Source organism: Asterias rubens, chromosome 3 (assembly GCF_902459465.1).
Source record: "Asterias rubens chromosome 3, eAstRub1.3, whole genome shotgun sequence".
Classification (NCBI taxonomy): Eukaryota; Metazoa; Echinodermata; class Asteroidea; order Forcipulatida; family Asteriidae; genus Asterias; species Asterias rubens.
In genome coordinates, this window is record NC_047064.1 from 21,000,139 (window position 1) to 21,018,446 (window position 18,308).

At 37.8% G+C, this 18,308-nt stretch overlaps 2 protein-coding genes across 2 annotated transcripts; both read right to left on the reverse strand.

The window, feature by feature from the left end:
- Positions 1-2,598: 2,598 nt before the first annotated feature.
- On the reverse strand, positions 2,599-9,675 carry LOC117288274 (thioredoxin-like protein 1). The gene is made up of 8 exons (XM_033769060.1): positions 9,523-9,675; positions 7,596-7,692; positions 7,099-7,269; positions 5,233-5,355; positions 4,586-4,746; positions 3,886-3,964; positions 3,230-3,334; positions 2,599-2,825 (listed from the first exon to the last, which is right to left on the reverse strand). Exons 1-8 carry the CDS (start codon positions 9,633-9,635, stop codon positions 2,796-2,798), a joined length of 879 nt encoding a protein of 292 aa, XP_033624951.1. The 5' UTR covers positions 9,636-9,675; the 3' UTR covers positions 2,599-2,795.
- Positions 9,676-12,752: 3,077 nt separating this feature from the next.
- Positions 12,753-17,415, reverse strand: LOC117288482 (homeobox protein Hox-B7-A-like). Its single transcript, XM_033769360.1, has 3 exons — positions 17,013-17,415; positions 15,560-15,794; positions 12,753-14,180 (listed from the first exon to the last, which is right to left on the reverse strand). Exons 1-3 carry the CDS (start codon positions 17,413-17,415, stop codon positions 14,042-14,044), a joined length of 777 nt encoding a protein of 258 aa, XP_033625251.1. The 3' UTR covers positions 12,753-14,041.
- Positions 17,416-18,308: the final 893 nt, after the last annotated feature.

The window sequence follows — 18,308 nt, forward strand, 5'->3', positions numbered from 1 at the left end:
GCGAAATGGGCGGAAACAAGGGTGGGTTTTCCGGTATTTTCTCCCGACTCCGATGACCGATTGAGCCTAAATTTTCACAGGTTTGTTATTTTATATAGAAGTTGTGATACATGAAGTGTGTTCCTTGGACATTACTGTTTACCGAAAGGTTCCAATGGCTTTAAGGAATACTTACAGGATTGTAGAATTTCGAGGTCCTTTGAGCCTACTTGGCTCAAATAAATGCTTATTAAATACATATTTGTGTTATTAGTTTTATGAATTGTAAAATGCAACTGCAGACCATAATCCTGAATTACAGTATTTTTATGATCAGAAATGGAGCAAATAAAGTTTTGAATCCCTGACATTGATTTTAGTTTTGATACTTATCAAACATTTTTCAGACATTTTTCTTTTACATAGTCTTATCAGAGATCAGGGATCGATTTCACAAAGAGTTAGGACTAGTCCTAGGAGATATTAAAAACGTATGGCTAGTCCTAAGTTAGGACGAGTAACTCGTCCTAACTTTGTGAAATCCAGGTCCCATTCTTCTGTTCAAGTTGATCTTTATACAGGATTGGTGGAGCTGACAAAAATAGTCGCAGAGAGTGTTTATGTTTTTTTGTGACTGAACATACATGGAATAAACAAACTTGTGAAAAAAATTGATAAACAATGAACAATTTTCATTGACTTCCTTTCAGAGGGAAATATTTCACAGAAAAAAACACGGTTCTTGTATGATCTTTCCAATCAGTCGGCTTTCTTACTCAAATTAAACAATGAATTTATTTTATTCTTACCACTCCTGTGTAACACCTTTTCATTCTCAGTTAAATTTTTCATTGATGTCATGGACTTAGATCCCTTCTCAGAATAATACAAAAACTGTATATAAAAAAAAGGTGATGTGAGATATGTAAATAAACTAGTTTTAGATATTACAAGTTAAATGTGTATTGGAAATCTACTGTCCTGTTGTGTGACTGAATTGATGAAAACTCCTCTGCACCAACTGAAAAACTACCACTGTGCCTTCGAACCAACAAATCATCAGATTACGAACTCTTTTTCATTTGGCTTTAAAAATATAAATTCTTTTAATTTAAGGCAAAGTATACCCCTGGTTTTTTAAACCGCTTTACTGTTTTGATCCTACAAGGTATTATAAGGGTTCAGATTCAGGGGGGGGGGGGCTAAAACCTAAATGTTTCTCCATAACAACATTTCTTTTCCTCTAAGCTATCATGACAAATTTTACACAAAAATAAAAAATTCTTCAAAGTAGTGAAATCTTCAGATTTATTCATCCATGCCATTTGCAGATGATTCATGTACAAAATAAAAAGGTTTAAAACAAACCTTGTTGGGATATTGAAGAACAAAGAGGATCTCAAATTCTTAAACTTGTGCTACATGTAAGTTCCTGAAGTGAGATTAAGTTGGGAGAGCAGAGTAACTATTACTAGTTAATATTGCGGATACAATGCTAGAAACTCAATTCCAGTCTCGGACTCAAGCTGGTTTTGAGTCCATAGTTGTTCACTCAGACTCGGACTCCCTTTCAAACTGCCCTTTGGTACAATGTTTCGCAATGCCTAATAAATGCCTATTAGTATTATTATAATTCATGCTTGAGGTATAATGGAAAACATTCAAATGTTTTAAAGGCGTACATTTGATACAAGATTAGTATAAAAGCTTTTCAGAAGTTAGTTGGCCGAAAAGACTTATAAATAAAACATAGAATACATGGGTGTAATTTTGCATTCATTGTTATGGTTACGGTGTCTTTTAAACCACTGGAAGAAGTATTACTCAAGGGAAAGTTTACTTTAACAAACTGAGTCAAGACATCAAGATACCAAATTATTGAATTTCTCTTTAGAAAAAGAGGAACAGAAAACATGTTATGCATGGACATATTATCTGCAAGGCAGATAGTCATTCATTGAAAGTTAAAATGTAGGCTGAGGTCCATGGATGGTTACCCATGTCATGCATGGATGGATACCCGTCTCATGCATGGACGATTAGGAACAACACAGCCTTGAATACTCATGTCTTAAACTCGGACGGTGTACAGGAACTCCTCTGCACAAAACTGTTAATATATTCCAAAAGGTTTTTATAAACCATGACAAACCGACTCCTAATTTGGCGGAAATTGCTGGGGTTGGATAACTTAATCATCATACGTTGAAGTATAGATGTGACCTCTGACGTCACTCAAACCATAACATGATTTGCGCACATACCGCCGGGCAAAACCTTTGTGTTTCGGCAGCCAGCTAGAAAGTGTATGCAATCTTACCATGACTACGGGTCTATTTGCCCGGCGAAACATGATGTACAGTGTTTTGTCAACAGAGGGCGGTTTGAATGTAAACATAGGTCACATCGTCTATACATGCAGGCATTCTTAGCAAAATGTTGTGGTTCACTGACAACAACAGACAGTATCTTGGACCAAGACTAGAACCAAATACCAGGGCTAAACTTCATAGAGCTGCTAAAGCACAAAAAGTTGCTAAGCACAATAAAATTATGCTTACTAGACTAAGTTTCCCAAGCCAAAATATCATGTCATGTGTACAATTTGTGACTAGTACATGTATATTACTCATTTTCGCTTAACAGCATAAATCAATTTTTTTCTGCCCGAGCAGGTCTATGAAATTGAGCCCAGTTTATTTGTTGGGTCGAGTTCCTCGAACACTCATAATTTATCAAAAACAAAAGAACTAAACTGTTATTTTTACAGAAGCTGATGTTTATAAAAAGGTCCTTGTCTGGAAATTGTTGGCTTTTCAGTGACTCTCTCCTTTCTTGCCAGCGATCTGTAAATAAAAACACAATTAATCATAAAGTCTTGTTGAAATAATATCACTAGCAAAACATCAATGTCTATATTTTGTATGAATAAAAAAGTTTCATCCCCTTAAGGTGATCCCCTGGCTGCCGCCTCCCAGGTTGTATCATAAACTTGGGAGTTATCCCTGGCTACACAACAGTTAACGGTTACATGGCTTCTGACTGGCCCCAAAACAAAGATATTGAAAAAATAGGGAGACTTCCAGCATATGGCTAGATAGCTCATTTGGAAGAGCACCGACACGCTTAAAAATGAATGCACAACAAAACTCAATTTGTAAAGCATGAGTTTATCTTCTACCATAAGTGTCTATTTTTCCACTTACAGTAAGCAGAGCACAGAACTACTACCATCGACACATTATCTTACCCTTTTAAATTCTCCCATGTTGGTTGTGTTGACAGGCATTCCAATAAACGCAAGCTGATTAATCTGAGTTACATCTCCTCCACCCTGGTTGTCTTTCACAAATAACTAATAGAAAAGCAAAGTCAACAAGTTTTAAAGGCAGTGGACACTACTGGTAAGTGTCAAAGACTAGCCTTCACAGTTGGTGTATCTCAACATATGCATAAAATAACAAACCTGTGAAAATTTGAGCTCAATCGGTCATCGAACTTGCGAGATGATAATGAAAGAAAAAACACCCTTGTCACACGAAGTTGTGTGCGCTTAGATGGTTGATTTCGAGACCTCAAGTTCTAAATACGAGTTCTCGAGATCAAATTCGTGGAAAATTACTTCTTTCTCGAAAACTATGGCACTTCAGAGGGAGCCCTTTCTCACAATGTTTTATACCATCAATCCTCTCCCCATTACTCGTCACAAAGAAAGGTTTTATGCTAATAATTATTTTGAGTAATTACCAACAGTGTCCACTGCCTTTAATCTAGAATTGTAAGGTAAAGGTCGTGGGTTCGAATCCCACCCAATTAATATGCCTGTGACGAAGTCAAGTTGCTCAAGACACAAGCCCCGCATCCATGTCTCCTCCAACTGTAAACGATGACAGGAAAAATACTTACTGTGACAGAAGAAACATTCTGGTATTTGACGAAGCGTAGCGGGATTGCGACATCGTCAACCACTTCATCCTTTGTCAGCCTATTACAGAAATAAAAAAAACAGTGATAGGAAATGTTTGATGATTTGCATGATGTGGAAAATACTTGGTAACTATAACATTTGGCAACGTCTTTAAAAAAAACTACCACTTTTTCAAATGACGTTTTCACAGGTTAGTTACAGATAAATAGGATTAAAACAATCTAACAGTTCAAAAAACCCTCTTTCCCTTTAAAGACACTGGACACTATTGGTAATTGTCAAACACCAGTCTTCTCACTCAGTGCATCTCAACATATGCACCTGTGAAAATTTGAGCTCTATTGGTTGTCGAATTTGCGTGATATGAATGAAATAAATAACACCCTTGTCACACAAAGTTGTGTGCTTTCGGATGCTTCATTTCAAGACCTCAAAATCTAATTCTGAGGTCTCAAAATCAAATTCTTGGAAAATTACTTCTTTTTTGAAAATTACTTCTTTTTTGAAAACGTTACTTCAGAGGGAGCCGTTTCTCACAATGTTTTATACTATCAACTTCTCCCCATTACTCGTTACCAAGTAAGTTTTTATGCTAATAATTATTTTGAGTAATTAGTAGTGTCCACTGCATTTAAGCCATTAAACAAAAAATTAATCAAAGGAACACATTCCACTTACACCAATTCTTGAATTGGTTGCATCCTCTCAGCAGAATCAAAGTCCATCGTCTTAAATTGATTGGTGAAGATCTTGATGGTCTTAGGTACAGCGTCTTCAGGTCCGTTGATCTTCAAGGAGTGTAACTTAATGTTCTGATTGAATCCTATATTGATAATAAGCTGGAGGGGAGAAGAAGAAAAAAAAACATTGAGAAAGAATTATTGTAAAGCACATCTTTATGTAATAGTTTATTGTAAACTGCGTTACATAAGAACTATAATTTTTTTTATTTATTATTAACCCTCCTGAAATGGCAAAGGTCATGGGTTCGAATCCCACCAAAGGAATATGCCAGTGGTTTTTTTTTCACAGAACTCAGGATAGTACTGAGTACACAGTGCTAACACACATCGGTGTAAGGGTAAACCAATTTATATTTTTTCTCCGGTTTTCCCTGATGCAAATTTAACATCTATTATCCCAAGTAATGTGCCTTTCCTTTTTTTTTTTTTTTTCAGAACTCAGGAAAGTACAGAGTATAAAAAGCTTTTCACATATCGATTATCTCTAAGAAACATTGTAAAGAATTAGCTATACAGTACTTCACACATCCGTTTGAGGATTAAACCAAATAATACTGTACGAGATGTAGAATCTACTCCTACCTGTTCATCACAGTCCGATTCGAGGTAACCGTCTTCTTTTCTCAGACAAGCTTCCAAGTCGTGCTCGTTACTCTGGTTTAAACATTCCATTGAACGCTTATCAATGAACTGATATAGATCCATCTTGAGGAAGAATAGAAAAGCAAGTAACGATGAAAGTTATCGTCAAGACGTGAGGTAGTTGCGAAGGTGAGTTGCATCCCTACATGGTCATTCCTAATAGACCAACTTAGAATGTGTGACAGCTAATTAGCCTAAGTATTCATTCAGCCCTGTGAAAGTGGGTTCCAATCCTGCCATGACTACTTCTAATAGACCAACTTAACATGTATAGAATTTGCATGGTGCGGTATTGCATGGTGCGGTATCAATGTATATTTGGTTTGCGGTAACACCAGGTAGAGTTTGTTCTTAGAGAATTTTCTTGCTTAATTCTACTACCGCGGAGTAGATTTTTTTGGGTGTTTGGGAGACTTCTCAGTTCTGAAAAGAACTGTCCTGCTTATTAACTATTACCTCGGCGGCTTAGACTAGGACTACTACTTTAGCATAAGGGATCGTAATTAACTGTACTACCGCGCGATAGTACAGTTAATTGTTATTATATAACACCCAAGCAGATCCTTGCCATTTGATTGGAGGATTGTCCATCACGTGATAGCAAATAAAAGTACCATTGCACGCTGAGTCACTCACCGTGCTTTTTCGTTCCATCCGAAAAGTACCATTGCACGCTGGCAGCGTGCAACGGTACTTTTCGGATGGAACGAAAAAGCTGAGTAAAAACATCACTGCGTGCGCGTGTCTTTGGTAACGCAGCAGGTGTTACTGCAAGAAGGCATAGTAAAATTACTAGCATTCGGCTTCTACAGTTGAAATTGTTTGTTTTGAAAGTTGTATCTTTCAATCAAAATGACAAAGATCTACTTGGATGTTATATAAAACAAATAATGAATGTTTTTCATTCGTGCAATGGTGCGAATATGTTCATTCGTTGAAAGCTGGAATGTTCCATTCAACTCGGCTCCGCCTCGTTGAATAGAACATTCCATCTTTCAACTCATGAACATATTCGCGCCATTGCACTCATAAACATTCATTATGTGTATATTATTATTTCAACGGAAATGTTAACAATTATAAAAAAAATTATGCCGGTCGGAGTTTGTTATTTTTGGTCCTACTACTTGTGCCGTCAACTCGCCTTCAACTCGCTTGTGCCGTCTACTCGCCATCAGTTCGATCACTACGCAGATGGCAGGTATGAATTAGTCTTCACCCAAGACGTCAGCAATCAGTTAACATGACGCGAGTAAATAAGACACTATGCGGTACCCGTCATTGACATCTTGGGCCTAGACTAACCATATGCAGGAAGGCGCCCTCTGTTGTCCATATTGTGTAAGGTCTGTAAAAAGCAAAATAGCGCGACGGTTTTGCTGCTTCAAGGTAATTTTTAATGAGAAAAAACTCAATTTTTTATACTGAAATGTAACCTAAAACTTATGAAAATTCTCCTTTAGCTAATACTTTACAGTTCTTTGCCTCTTTTTGTGAATTATAAATGTATTATTGGAGGAGTTGAGGACAAGTTGACGGCACCAAGCGAGTTAAAGGGGAGTTGACGGCAAGTATAAGGACCCCACTTAAAAATGCAAGGCCCCCCTCTCTTTGTGGGCTCGTGACTGCAGTTTATTTGCCGGGCGGTTTAAACGCCGACACTTAAATATTTTGTATCTATATTTTTGGGAAGTGCGGTTTATACGCCGGGCGGTTTATAATCCGAAAATTACGGAATTCTCATTATTGTTTTGCAGTTTGCAAGGGGGTCTAATTAGTCTTATTTCGCTTCTGAATCTGACTTACATATCCGCCTTTTAGTTTGTCGTCCGACTGATCTCCGTCTGTGTTAAGCCACTTCTCAAGTTTGCTTTTCAGCCCATCAAGCTTTGCACCACAAAACTCATCAATCTTTGCCTTGCTTCGGAAAAATACAAAAGTAGGCATGGCAGTGATGCCATATTTGGAACTGGAGTTCTGTGTAGACAAAAAACAAAAAATAAAAAAAAAGCTGAACAGATTATGTGTTGTTAACCACTATGGACACTTTCATTGCCAAGGTAATACATTTACATGTACCGGTACATGTATGATCTACTGTATGTTATGCACTTTTTTTTTCTTTTTTTTTACCCATTTTACCCATACACCGGTGTGTTAGCACTGTATACTCAGTACTTTCCCCAAGTCCTGTGAACAAATATCACAGGCATATTTACTCGGGTCGGATTCAAACCCAAAAGTATTTTATCATTGGTATCGTTGGCATGTCTGCCAACGATACCTAAAAGGTGGTTACCTACCGGGTTATCATCGACATCACATTTAATAAATAAAGCCTTCGGGTAGGTTGAAGCAAGCGTGACAAATTCTGGAGCGATCCGCTGACATGGTCCACACCTATTAAAAATAAATTATTAACGAGTAGAGTAATTAAACAATACAAAATTTCTTTATATATTACCACACATACACATACATGTACACAGGTTATATATATAGTTAAATTATATAGTTTATTTACCAGTGGTTACTACTTACTACTTGAATGACTTAATGGCTAGATTAATTCGGCATAGTCTTTGTGACCCCATACCCTATATTTTCCTCCTTCCAGTGAAAATCCATATTTTTCTTAAATGTTACAGTTTTGGCATCCACTATAGCTTGTGGAAGGGTGTTCCATAATGTTTATCACTCTTTGGGTGAAGAAACTCTTCCTGCATCTAATGTTTTTCTTCAGGGGTGTAGAGTTTAAGAGAGTGACCTCTTGTCCAACAACGTGTGTATGTTGCATTCTGTCAGACTCCAGTCTGTGTACCGTTGGTAACCGCCCAAAATAAAACGCTTTGCTGTAGCCAAGGATTCAACTTAGCGACACAAGTGGGGCTAAGGTGGAGTAGCGAAGTACAGGACTTTGACAACTCTTTGTTAACGATGCTATGTAAGATTTTTGGCCGATTTGACCAAAAAGATTTTGATTTAAAATTCAAAAGGTATTTTGATGGGGGTCGAGAAAGTTACAAGCTTTCATTTGAGCATTTGCTCGAAAAAGTCCGCCAATTATTAGTAGCTGTGAAATAAAGTGCTCCCGACAATACCACGTGACCAATTCTTATGTGTTTTATAAGGGAAGTTTTAAATTTTTGTCATGGTTCCTGACCATTAAAAGTAAAAGTTACACTTTTTTTCGTTAGAGTTGGGTGATAATCTTTGAAATACCTGTCACTCCAAAAAATCTATTTTTTAATGTCTGGGGCCAAAAATCTGACATAGCATCTTTAAATACGGATATCCAGATAGAGTAAACACAATCAATGAACTAGCAATAATACTTTAGGCCTCCTCAAAAATTAAATTTGCCATATTCCTAATTGAGTGATTGTCATAAATGCTTCCTTTTTTCTTATTCCCTTAAAAAAGAAGAAGAAGATCCACCACCACACACTACACAACATTCCCTCGCATACTTCTATGTTCTAGAAAGCAGAAGGCTCCCTGTACCGGCTCCCCATGACTATGAGCTTAAGAGTAAAACATAATGAGCCGTACAATAAAAGTGTTGTTAATGTATGTAAACGGTACTGTAAGTTGTAAGACTGAGTTGACACTGACACTGAAAGTGTAGTGTGTCTGTTGAAAAAGTTTTAGGTGTGAAATACAAAGGACCTATACTATAGGAAAATCATAAAAAATGAAGTGTGAATAACTTTCCGTATGGCGCCACCACTTTTTCACTCATTTTGACATAAAGAAAAACAGGGCCTATATCATTGAGGTAAATTGAGGTAAATTAACTACTATATTATTATTTCATACGGAAACTTTTCCTGAAGTGTTTGCTATCTTAAAAAAATATAAATTAAAAGACCAGACAATATACAGTACACAAGTGAGAACGTGTCATGTCAATGAATAATGAATGACATGTTTGATCTAGTAATAGTATACTATCAATGACCATTTTGACAACGCATTGTGTTACGGAAGCACGACATGAAATGAATGTTGTTGTATAGATAATGAATATGTTTGACTCCTACACGGGGAACCTTAGTTGCTAATTCTAGAAATATCCCTCATGTTTCATCATTGTTTTCAACTCAAATCCCTTGTTTTTGTGTCACCCTCTTGTTGTCACTCGATCAACAACTCCCAACTAACTGCAACTCGACCTGTTTGAAACCTCCTCCCACATTTAGTTGTTTAACTTCCTTTCAAATACATTACCAAGAAGCAGTGAAATCAACAACGACGGGCTTGCTCCCTGCTTTTGTCAGCTCATCATCCAAATCGTCTTTTTCCACGACTTTCATATTACTTGGGAGTTGTTTTTGTGCCATTTTTATTGCTAGACGCGACGTGACTCTCAAATTTCGTTTATTTCGCAGAGACCGAATGTACGTTGAGACCTGGACTTCACAGGAGCTATTTACTTCGTTGATTTCACTACATTGAGAGGCCAGTCTAAAGCACTTGCCTAAAGTGATAGCGCCCTCTCTTGGTCCTTCCTGAATAATTATTGTCGAGTCATAACAAACCTTTGTGGCTAGCTCCAACGCTGAGAATATTGTGGTTGATGTCATGATGACACATGTTTTTTTGCTTCATATAATATGACGCATGAATTTATTTTTGCTACCAGGAATCACAATCCACTCTCGCTCCAAATACCGTCATCCAAGACGACCAAGTGCCACCAGAAGTCGTTTTTCACAAACACGGCAAGAGACTGGTGAAACCACTGAGCTACTACTAGTAATAGGGCGCCTACACTTGTATACTCCACCACCAGTATCACAAACTCTGCTAAATTCCAGTTATCTGCTGGGCACAGAACGGGACACACGACTAACAATCCCCCATGTCAATCTCTAATCACCCATGAGTTTTTCAACTAGCAATCAAAGTAAATCAAATCAAGGGTTCGTTAAGTGTTAGCGTTAACAGATTCCCGAATGCAAGTTTATTATCACAGTTGTTGAATAGTAAAGGAGCTGATTTGTATTAGGCCTAAATGCAGCTTTCTTCGTCATTATTGCAACAATTTGGGTAGTACGATCTCGAATGACATCTTTAACATCTCTAGTGATGCAACTTGAACTTTCAAATTATGACTGACATGACATCAACAAGCTGGAGACGGGACTAATTGGTGGGTTTCTGCATGCTAAAATAGTTTTCATCGCACTGAGACGAGGATTGTGATGTGACTTGTTTTACTCATTTCTCGGGAGCTGTAGCGCCTCAGTGGGTGGTGTTTGCTTTTTTTTTTTTAAAGTTGTTTTAGTCCATTCTTTGTTCTTAATTATTATATTGTTGTCCCTTCCTCTTATTGCTACGGTGTTTTGTTGTGGGTGTAGGTTTTTTTTCAATAGTCTGGTTTTGCTTGTGTTTTAATGTTTTCTTTTGTGTGATTTTTAAATGTTTCAGTGCAATTACCTTTTTGTATTGTATAATTATATTTTTATCGTTGGCAGGGATCTGGTTTTATACATCTTTTGATGACAGTTTCTATACTTTTGTTTTAACCTTGACAGCCCCTGTACAACTTGTAACTATTGTGTATGTCTAAAGATTTAACATAAATAAATTAATAAATAACAACACCAAGGGCGGGTTTTAACGAGAACACTCAAACGATGGTGGTTGCGTGCCGCTGGTAACGAACAATGGAGAGCTGGTGACATTGTTAAAAAACGGTTCCCTCTGAAACAACGGAGTTCTTGAGAAGAAGTAACCTCGCTGAAATTATTTGAATTGATATAATAAATATACATGAATTCGAGACCTCAGCTGGATGAAAACACACATCTTGTTCAACAATGGTGGTTTTTCTTCCATTGTTCTCTCGCAACTTCCACGACCAATTGAGTTCAAAATTTCACAGATTTGTTATTTTATGCATTATATGTTGAGATAAACCAAGTGAGAAGACTGGTCTGCGACAATTACCAAAAGTGACGTGTCCAGTGCTTCTAAACAAAGATGTCCCTTCTATTTCCCGCTGAAAAGGGCATCTTTAAGTTACACTATAGGCCTACACCGTATCATCCTTTTGAGTAATCGAAACAGTCGTGAAAAAATCTCCAGAGATGTTAAGCAATATGATTCTGAATACTCAAAGAGGAAAAGAAACGGAATATGTTTTCATAACACAGATAACAGAGAAGCTGGAGCAACAAATGGGTTATGTCAACTCGTAACACAAGAAGAGTTATCAACATTTGTTATATTTCAAACAACACACATTAAGGACTATATAAATCCACCGATCAGAAATTGATTCCTTCAAATAACCAATTGTTGTAACACAAGATGCAAACATGATGATTCCATCCAGGTTTTTTTTTTTTTCTCTTTTTGATGAGTGGTCTACATCATGCAAAATGCAAGTCAACAATTTGGGGCTTGGGATATGACATGAACCGACTCCTTACCGTCAAGTACGGGGCGAGCAGCGTGATTTCACCTGCTCCGGAAGCCGTCCACTGATGAGAAATCCCCCCATGCCCTGGGCGCTGTTCCAACGACGAAGGCTTAATTCCAGCTCATCATGAAAGAATAATTGCCGATGGGTCGCAGAATGGATATTTTTTTTATTATAAATCTCACTCTGTTTGAGGGGGGAAATTAGGGCTGAGTGCAAGAGAAACATTGGCAGTTTATAGAAGTCTAAGCAATTTGCGTACGGGTTAGTTATCGTGACAAACAGAGTAATAGTGACAATGTGACACTGTGGGGGTTGAAATGTAAACTGCGCGTAACAACAACTACGTGTATTTTGACATCATTTCGACGGCAAAATGGCATCTCATGTTCCAAATAAAATAGTGGGATTTCTTTTTGTACAGTGTTATTAATATACATCGAGACATAATTATAAATGGGGATATCTTTCCACCATTACAATAATGGACGGGGGTGGTTTGGTGTACTCTCTTAATGTAAAAGAATGAAAAACCACTTGTTTTTGGTGTCCGCTATCACTCTCTCTCTCAAAAAGAGTGATACCGAGTGACTTTCAATCTCAAAGGAGCGAAAATGCCACCACTCGGACAGGAAAGTGAAATGTTCACTCTTTTACATTAATTTAGAGAGTATACGGAGGGGGTAATCGATGGTATTTGACACACAATCTCAATTGCATTTCAGCACCCCCCCCCCTGTATATGTCTTCATTGTTTGCTTGAAAATCTATCTCGGGATTTATTGAAAGGGTTTCGGGAGGTGTGTTTCGGAACAAGATGAACGTGGAAACATTTTGGGGGTGTATGTGAGGGGGTACACCCCCGTATCGGGCATGCAGGGTTTAGATTATTGTTGTACATGAACTGACGGGTTGGTTCGAAGTTCGGAATTAAGTCTTAACCTGTGACGAAGAATGAAATTATTCAGTCCATTCGAATATTTGTTTAGTTTCAGGTTATATACATTAGTTTTATTGCATCAATATAATTATTAAATAAACCTTACATTTAGTCACAAGAGGGTACACGAGTTAAGGTTTTTGTGAATATCAATTTTTCTGAACTATGCAGAGATCAGACTTTTGCTCAACATTCAAACAAATTTGTTGCTTAGCAAGAAAATGCTTACTTACTCAAAATCTAACTACATACCACTGCATAATGTGTTATTGGAATGGTGACCCGCTTGTTTTTCGGTCTGTTGCAGTGGAATAATTTGCTGAACAGTTTTGATTTGTGCCAAAATAAGTAACAACTGCAAATGTTGAACGCGTGTGGTATTATCTCTTAGCTTTACATTTTTGCTGTTTTAAAATGTTGAACGAATAAGGCCTATTCTATAATTTATTGGTCTATTGTACATTTCCTTCGATTAATAATCGATATTGCACTGTAAGTATGATACAAATTAATTGACAAACCATCCAAATAAATTGTGTGCGCCCCCTGTTGGCCAAGTACAGAATACTATAGTGGATCCAAAAGGCTTTGACTATTAACGGAGAAACTAAAACGAAAAACATTCAAAGACCTACAGATTGTTTACATTTATACACACAGACCATAATCACACAAACCTCTGAACATGCTACTGTTCTGGAGAAAAGTCTATCACATTTTGTTTTGCAAATGTTCTGAGACAGTAGTTTGTTTTGTTCAATTTAATTATTACAATGACAGACACCATTGTGCTGTTAGCCAAGTTGACACCTCTTGTACATTGACTTACTCTTCCTGTTTAATGATACGCTCTGAACAACCTTTAAGAATGTCAAGGTTAAAATAGACCTGGTTTCAGCTCTTCTTATGTGGCAAGGATGGAAGCCAGGTCAGGTGACCAAAAGGTTGACACTCTTGAGAAATCATTTGCTACGAAGTTTAGCCATTATAAAAAAAAACTCACAATAAACTGAAGGTTCCTGATTCGCGTTCATGTCAGTCAGATCATTAGAGACTTATTGATAAAAATGGTGGCAGCGGTGGGATTAAACTAATAGCTTCATAGGCTTCAGAGACTCCTGTATGGGGCAGAATGTGAACTTCTCTTCTCTGGTTTGAACTAGTGCGCTCCCGGTGGTGGTAGGGTAGGGATGATTCAGGAGCAGTTAAAGGAATGGCAACAGGCCCAACGGTTCATGCCAATCTGAATGACTGCGTGCCATCTAGCACACACTGAGCTCATTATTTGGTGGTGGCAGCGGTGGGATTAATGCCTGAGCTTGAAACGTCATTGAGTCCGAATTATTTTAAACATGTGGTCTGTCCGTTATGCCTATCTGTCAGAGGCTAAGCTGGTATGGCCTTCCAATGGTGGCAGCGGTGGGATTAATGTTGGAGTTCGAAGGATAGTAACAGGCTCCACAGAATCCAGGATATGAGGCGGCATACGTACATCCAGGCGCAGGTAGACCCATACTCCTGTTTGGTAAACCAGAAAAAGCTTCCTAAATTACATTTTGCCAAAAAATAGTTAATGGCCTGACGTTTCGACCATAGCAGAGTATATCTCTTTAGCCTTCGAAAAAGGGAAATTTACAAACACAACAAAATTAAACACCAAACAGCCAAGTTAATTGTTACGATGAGTTTAACAGTCCAAACCACTTATTATTCAAATCTATGAAAAATTTAAGGAAATAATGCATGTTTATTTCACAAAGTCAGTCGAACTGTGTTGTTTTTCTTCTTAAAATCGGCGTTGTGTGATACAAAAAACGGATTAAAAAATATTGGGATAAAACCTACGGTAGCCACGAAACTTGTCAGAGGTCATAAATATCCTGACTTGTTCAGGTAATACTCTGATAATAAGAGATTGTACCCTGAGAAAAATCAGATGAATTTTACGCGGCATGATGACATTTCTAGGCAACCATATAGAAACGCAATGTGCAAATTAGTAGAAGATTAAACTAAATTTTACCTTTCGGGGGGGGGGGGGGGGGGTTCAAATTGTGTAATAGTCATTGCAATTGCGAAATCTACAATTCAACATTCATTCATGGAATAGTGCAATTTCGCAAATTGGACCTGACTAAATGAACTTAATAAAAGTAGAAATGTGACAATCTTTGCATTTTAGTTATTATCTAAACGTATGGCGTATTGTGAAAAAAAAAGTCATACATCGTTTAATTTTCTATTTAGTAGTTTTATTAACGCACTTCCAGAAAATGCTAGGACGATATCATTTGAATGAATAGCTTACAAATCCAATTAGTTTACTTAAAATACCCGTGTATAAATTGAGAAGGAAAAAAACAGGTCACAAAATGGACTACATAATAAATAAAACAAACAAAAAAATACGAAATTGTGCTTCATTGTTCACTCATTATTTTGACATAATAAGAGTAGTAAATATTGGTGCTATCCATTACATGTGACGCTGTTGGCCTATCTGTTGACTGTTGTAGTTTCAAATATATTATTTGTGTGATCACGAGTCCAATAATGGTCACTGCGTTGTGTTCCACTTGAATGTGTTGTCTAAACTGGGAAGTGTGGGCTTTTTTTTGTCGGTGTCATTAGCATTAATTGGTCAGATTAACCCTTTGACTGTGTTAGCCTATTACTAAATAATGTCCAGATGGTTCTGTCTTTTCTTATTGAAGTACGGAAATAAATGTCAAATTTAATCGAATTGAATTGAATTGAAGTGAAATGAATTGAATTTGGGAAATAGATCAACCGAAATGCTGTGACCTTTAACGACCATTTCGGTCAATTATTTACCAGAAAAAAAGAATAATATTTTTAGCAGATCCATTGAGTTGACAATTGCATTTGACTCCTACCTGTATTGCTGGTCGAGTTGTGCTTTCTCAATCCTCTTGTCTTTAGCTCGGCGATTCTGGAACCATATCTTGATTTGCGTCTCGGTGAGATTAAGAAGATCTGCTAGTTCTACTCTCCTCATCCTTGTGATGTACTCAGTGCGATGGTACTCCATCTCAAGCTTGAGGGTCTGGTCACTGGTGAAGGTTGTCCTCTGTCGTCGCTGTCTTGTCTCCTTTCGTCTTCGGCGACTGACTGGAGTACGAGATAATACCAAAACAACATTGATTTTTAAAGGGTTTGGTCCTTTTCTGAACGACACAGAACACAATGTACATTAAACTTACACGGTTTGAAGATGATGGTGGAATAGAAAGCTCCCCTTAGAATATTACTAACTGAGGTGCTGTAGTTGTTTAGAAATTAGTAGAATAGTGAAATGAAAATTGTTTTCGTCTCAGGAGACGAACATTTGTTAGCATGTATTTACCAGTGCTGGTATTTAAGCGACTCTCCTGAAAAAAAAATCGCTCTGTGATTTTCACCCATTTTTCTCAAAAAACTTGACGATTGATTGAACTGAGACTTCTACACGTAATTTATATTACAATTAGTGAGTAGGGTCTCATGTATGGTCAACAACTTGATCTACAAAAGGTATCAAAACCCGATTAGTTAGTTTATGTCGGGTGGTGTCCCCAAACTGTGGCTCTTCACAGGGGTTATGTCCTGTATCGTAGCCCTGTCCATAGCACTGCTGTCTCCAGTCCGGTGTCTTTTCTCAAACATGTAAATACAGGTCAACTTTTGAGCTTTTTTGTTAACAAAATAACTAGGATGCACGTTTTTTTTCCCAAAAAACTTTGTTCTGTGACATTCCTTGAAAGAAATTAGACAGATCGAAAACTGTGGCATTTTCTTTTAAGAAAAGTGGTCGCAATTTTTGAAGTCTATGTGAAAGAAGTTTCAATATAAAACACTGCTCTTCGGTAAAAAAAATCAGTTTCCAAAAACTTTAAGCCAAGATATTTGACAATAGGCCTAGCTGTCAAGTTTTCTACTTAATGAGTATAATATAATTTAAGAAAGTACAACAACTTCAAATTTTAATTTTTTGGTTTTACCCATATACACCGATGTGTGTAGCACTGTATACTCAGTACTTTCCCCGAGTCCTGTGAAAAAAATCACAGGCATTTTACTCGGGTGGGATTAGAACCCACGACCTTTGCAATTCTAGAGCAGTGTCATACCAACTAGACCACCGAGATTGCCCGGTAGCTAGAGGCAGTTCGAATCCTATGTTTAGCAGCGGGTACTGCAAACGATTTAAAAGATGTTAAGTACTGAGTATACAGTGCTACACACATCGGTGTATATGGGTAAAACCAAATCAATAAATAATATTCTTTATCCCGATGCAAATTTAACATCTATTAAACTTCAAATTTATTGTTACCACTGCATACTTACATAGACTATTTGACGATCCAAATGATAACGTTGGTGATCTGTTACAATTTAAAGTTGAAATGCCTGACGTAAGTTCTCCATATCGCAGTGTTGCAGCATTTGAAGCAACTGCCGCTGTGGCAGAGTCTAATAGTTTAGAATACACATGAAAACTACTGGCATGACTGTGGAGTGATGATGGGGGTAGGGCACCGTCTAGTATCCCTCTGCTTGCTTCAGCTGCAGTAGGCTCTCGTTTTACCGGACTCTCACAACTAGCGGGAGACACCAGCGATTTGAAGGCCGATAAACGCGGCTCTACACCCAGCGAAATGTTCGTGCCGATCAGCAGCGGGGACGGACAGCTCGGAGACCCGGGAGATTTCGATTTCTTCTCCGCGTCGCAAACTGATAGATTCGCCATCTCTAACACAAAACTATTCTGCTAAAACCGTTCACAAGGAATGAAACCGTTACAAAATAAAACTGTCGTGAATCTGCACCCTTGAATTTTAAAGTCTCGCAGTCCTTGCTCGCCGAACACATGAGTGAAAATCTGTTTGACAATATGTAATAACTGCGTGTAATTTGTTTCTTTCGCCTCTCTGCCCCGCCCACCATTTTCACAGTAGTGTTAGTCTCGTCACAAGTTGTGGGTCGCGCGCTCACAAATTGCTTGATTGAACTATTAGCATACAGTCAATAACAATACGACAGACGAGCGGCGATGATTGACGGTGCATCGCGCGCCAACTTGCTTTCCCATTGGTGCAAAGTGCATCCGGCACGCGTGGCTTGTTTGCATATGAAAGAAATGGCAGGTGTCTTTTTGTGTCATGGCTAAATGGCGTTTTCGGTTTGCGCGGGAGAGCTTGGTTGTTTTTATAGTCATTTCACTTGTGTAAGTACAGGGGCGCAAAACGACGAGTTATTTCGTCCGTGCCTGATGCACCGGAAGTGCTTAGGCCGATAAATGCATGAGGCCATCCTACCCTAATAAAAGAGTTTAAAACACAAATTATTAAATTTAGTGAGATTGAAACCGCTAACCGCGCTAAATGACCCTCTCACCACTTGGGCCATGAATAATGAAACACAACAAGAGAGTATCCGTGGTTATTGGTTAAAGAGATTGTTACATTAAGATGTTATGAAAGCTTGATAGATGTTTGCTGGAATAAATATGTCTGCTTTTTTCCCACCTCCCCTTCTGGGCAAAAAAAGTTCACCTCCGCAATGACATTCTCGAAAGAAGAGAAAAAAATAATAATAATAATGGTGAGAAGCAGGTTTCTTATTCGCCATTGCGGCGTATGG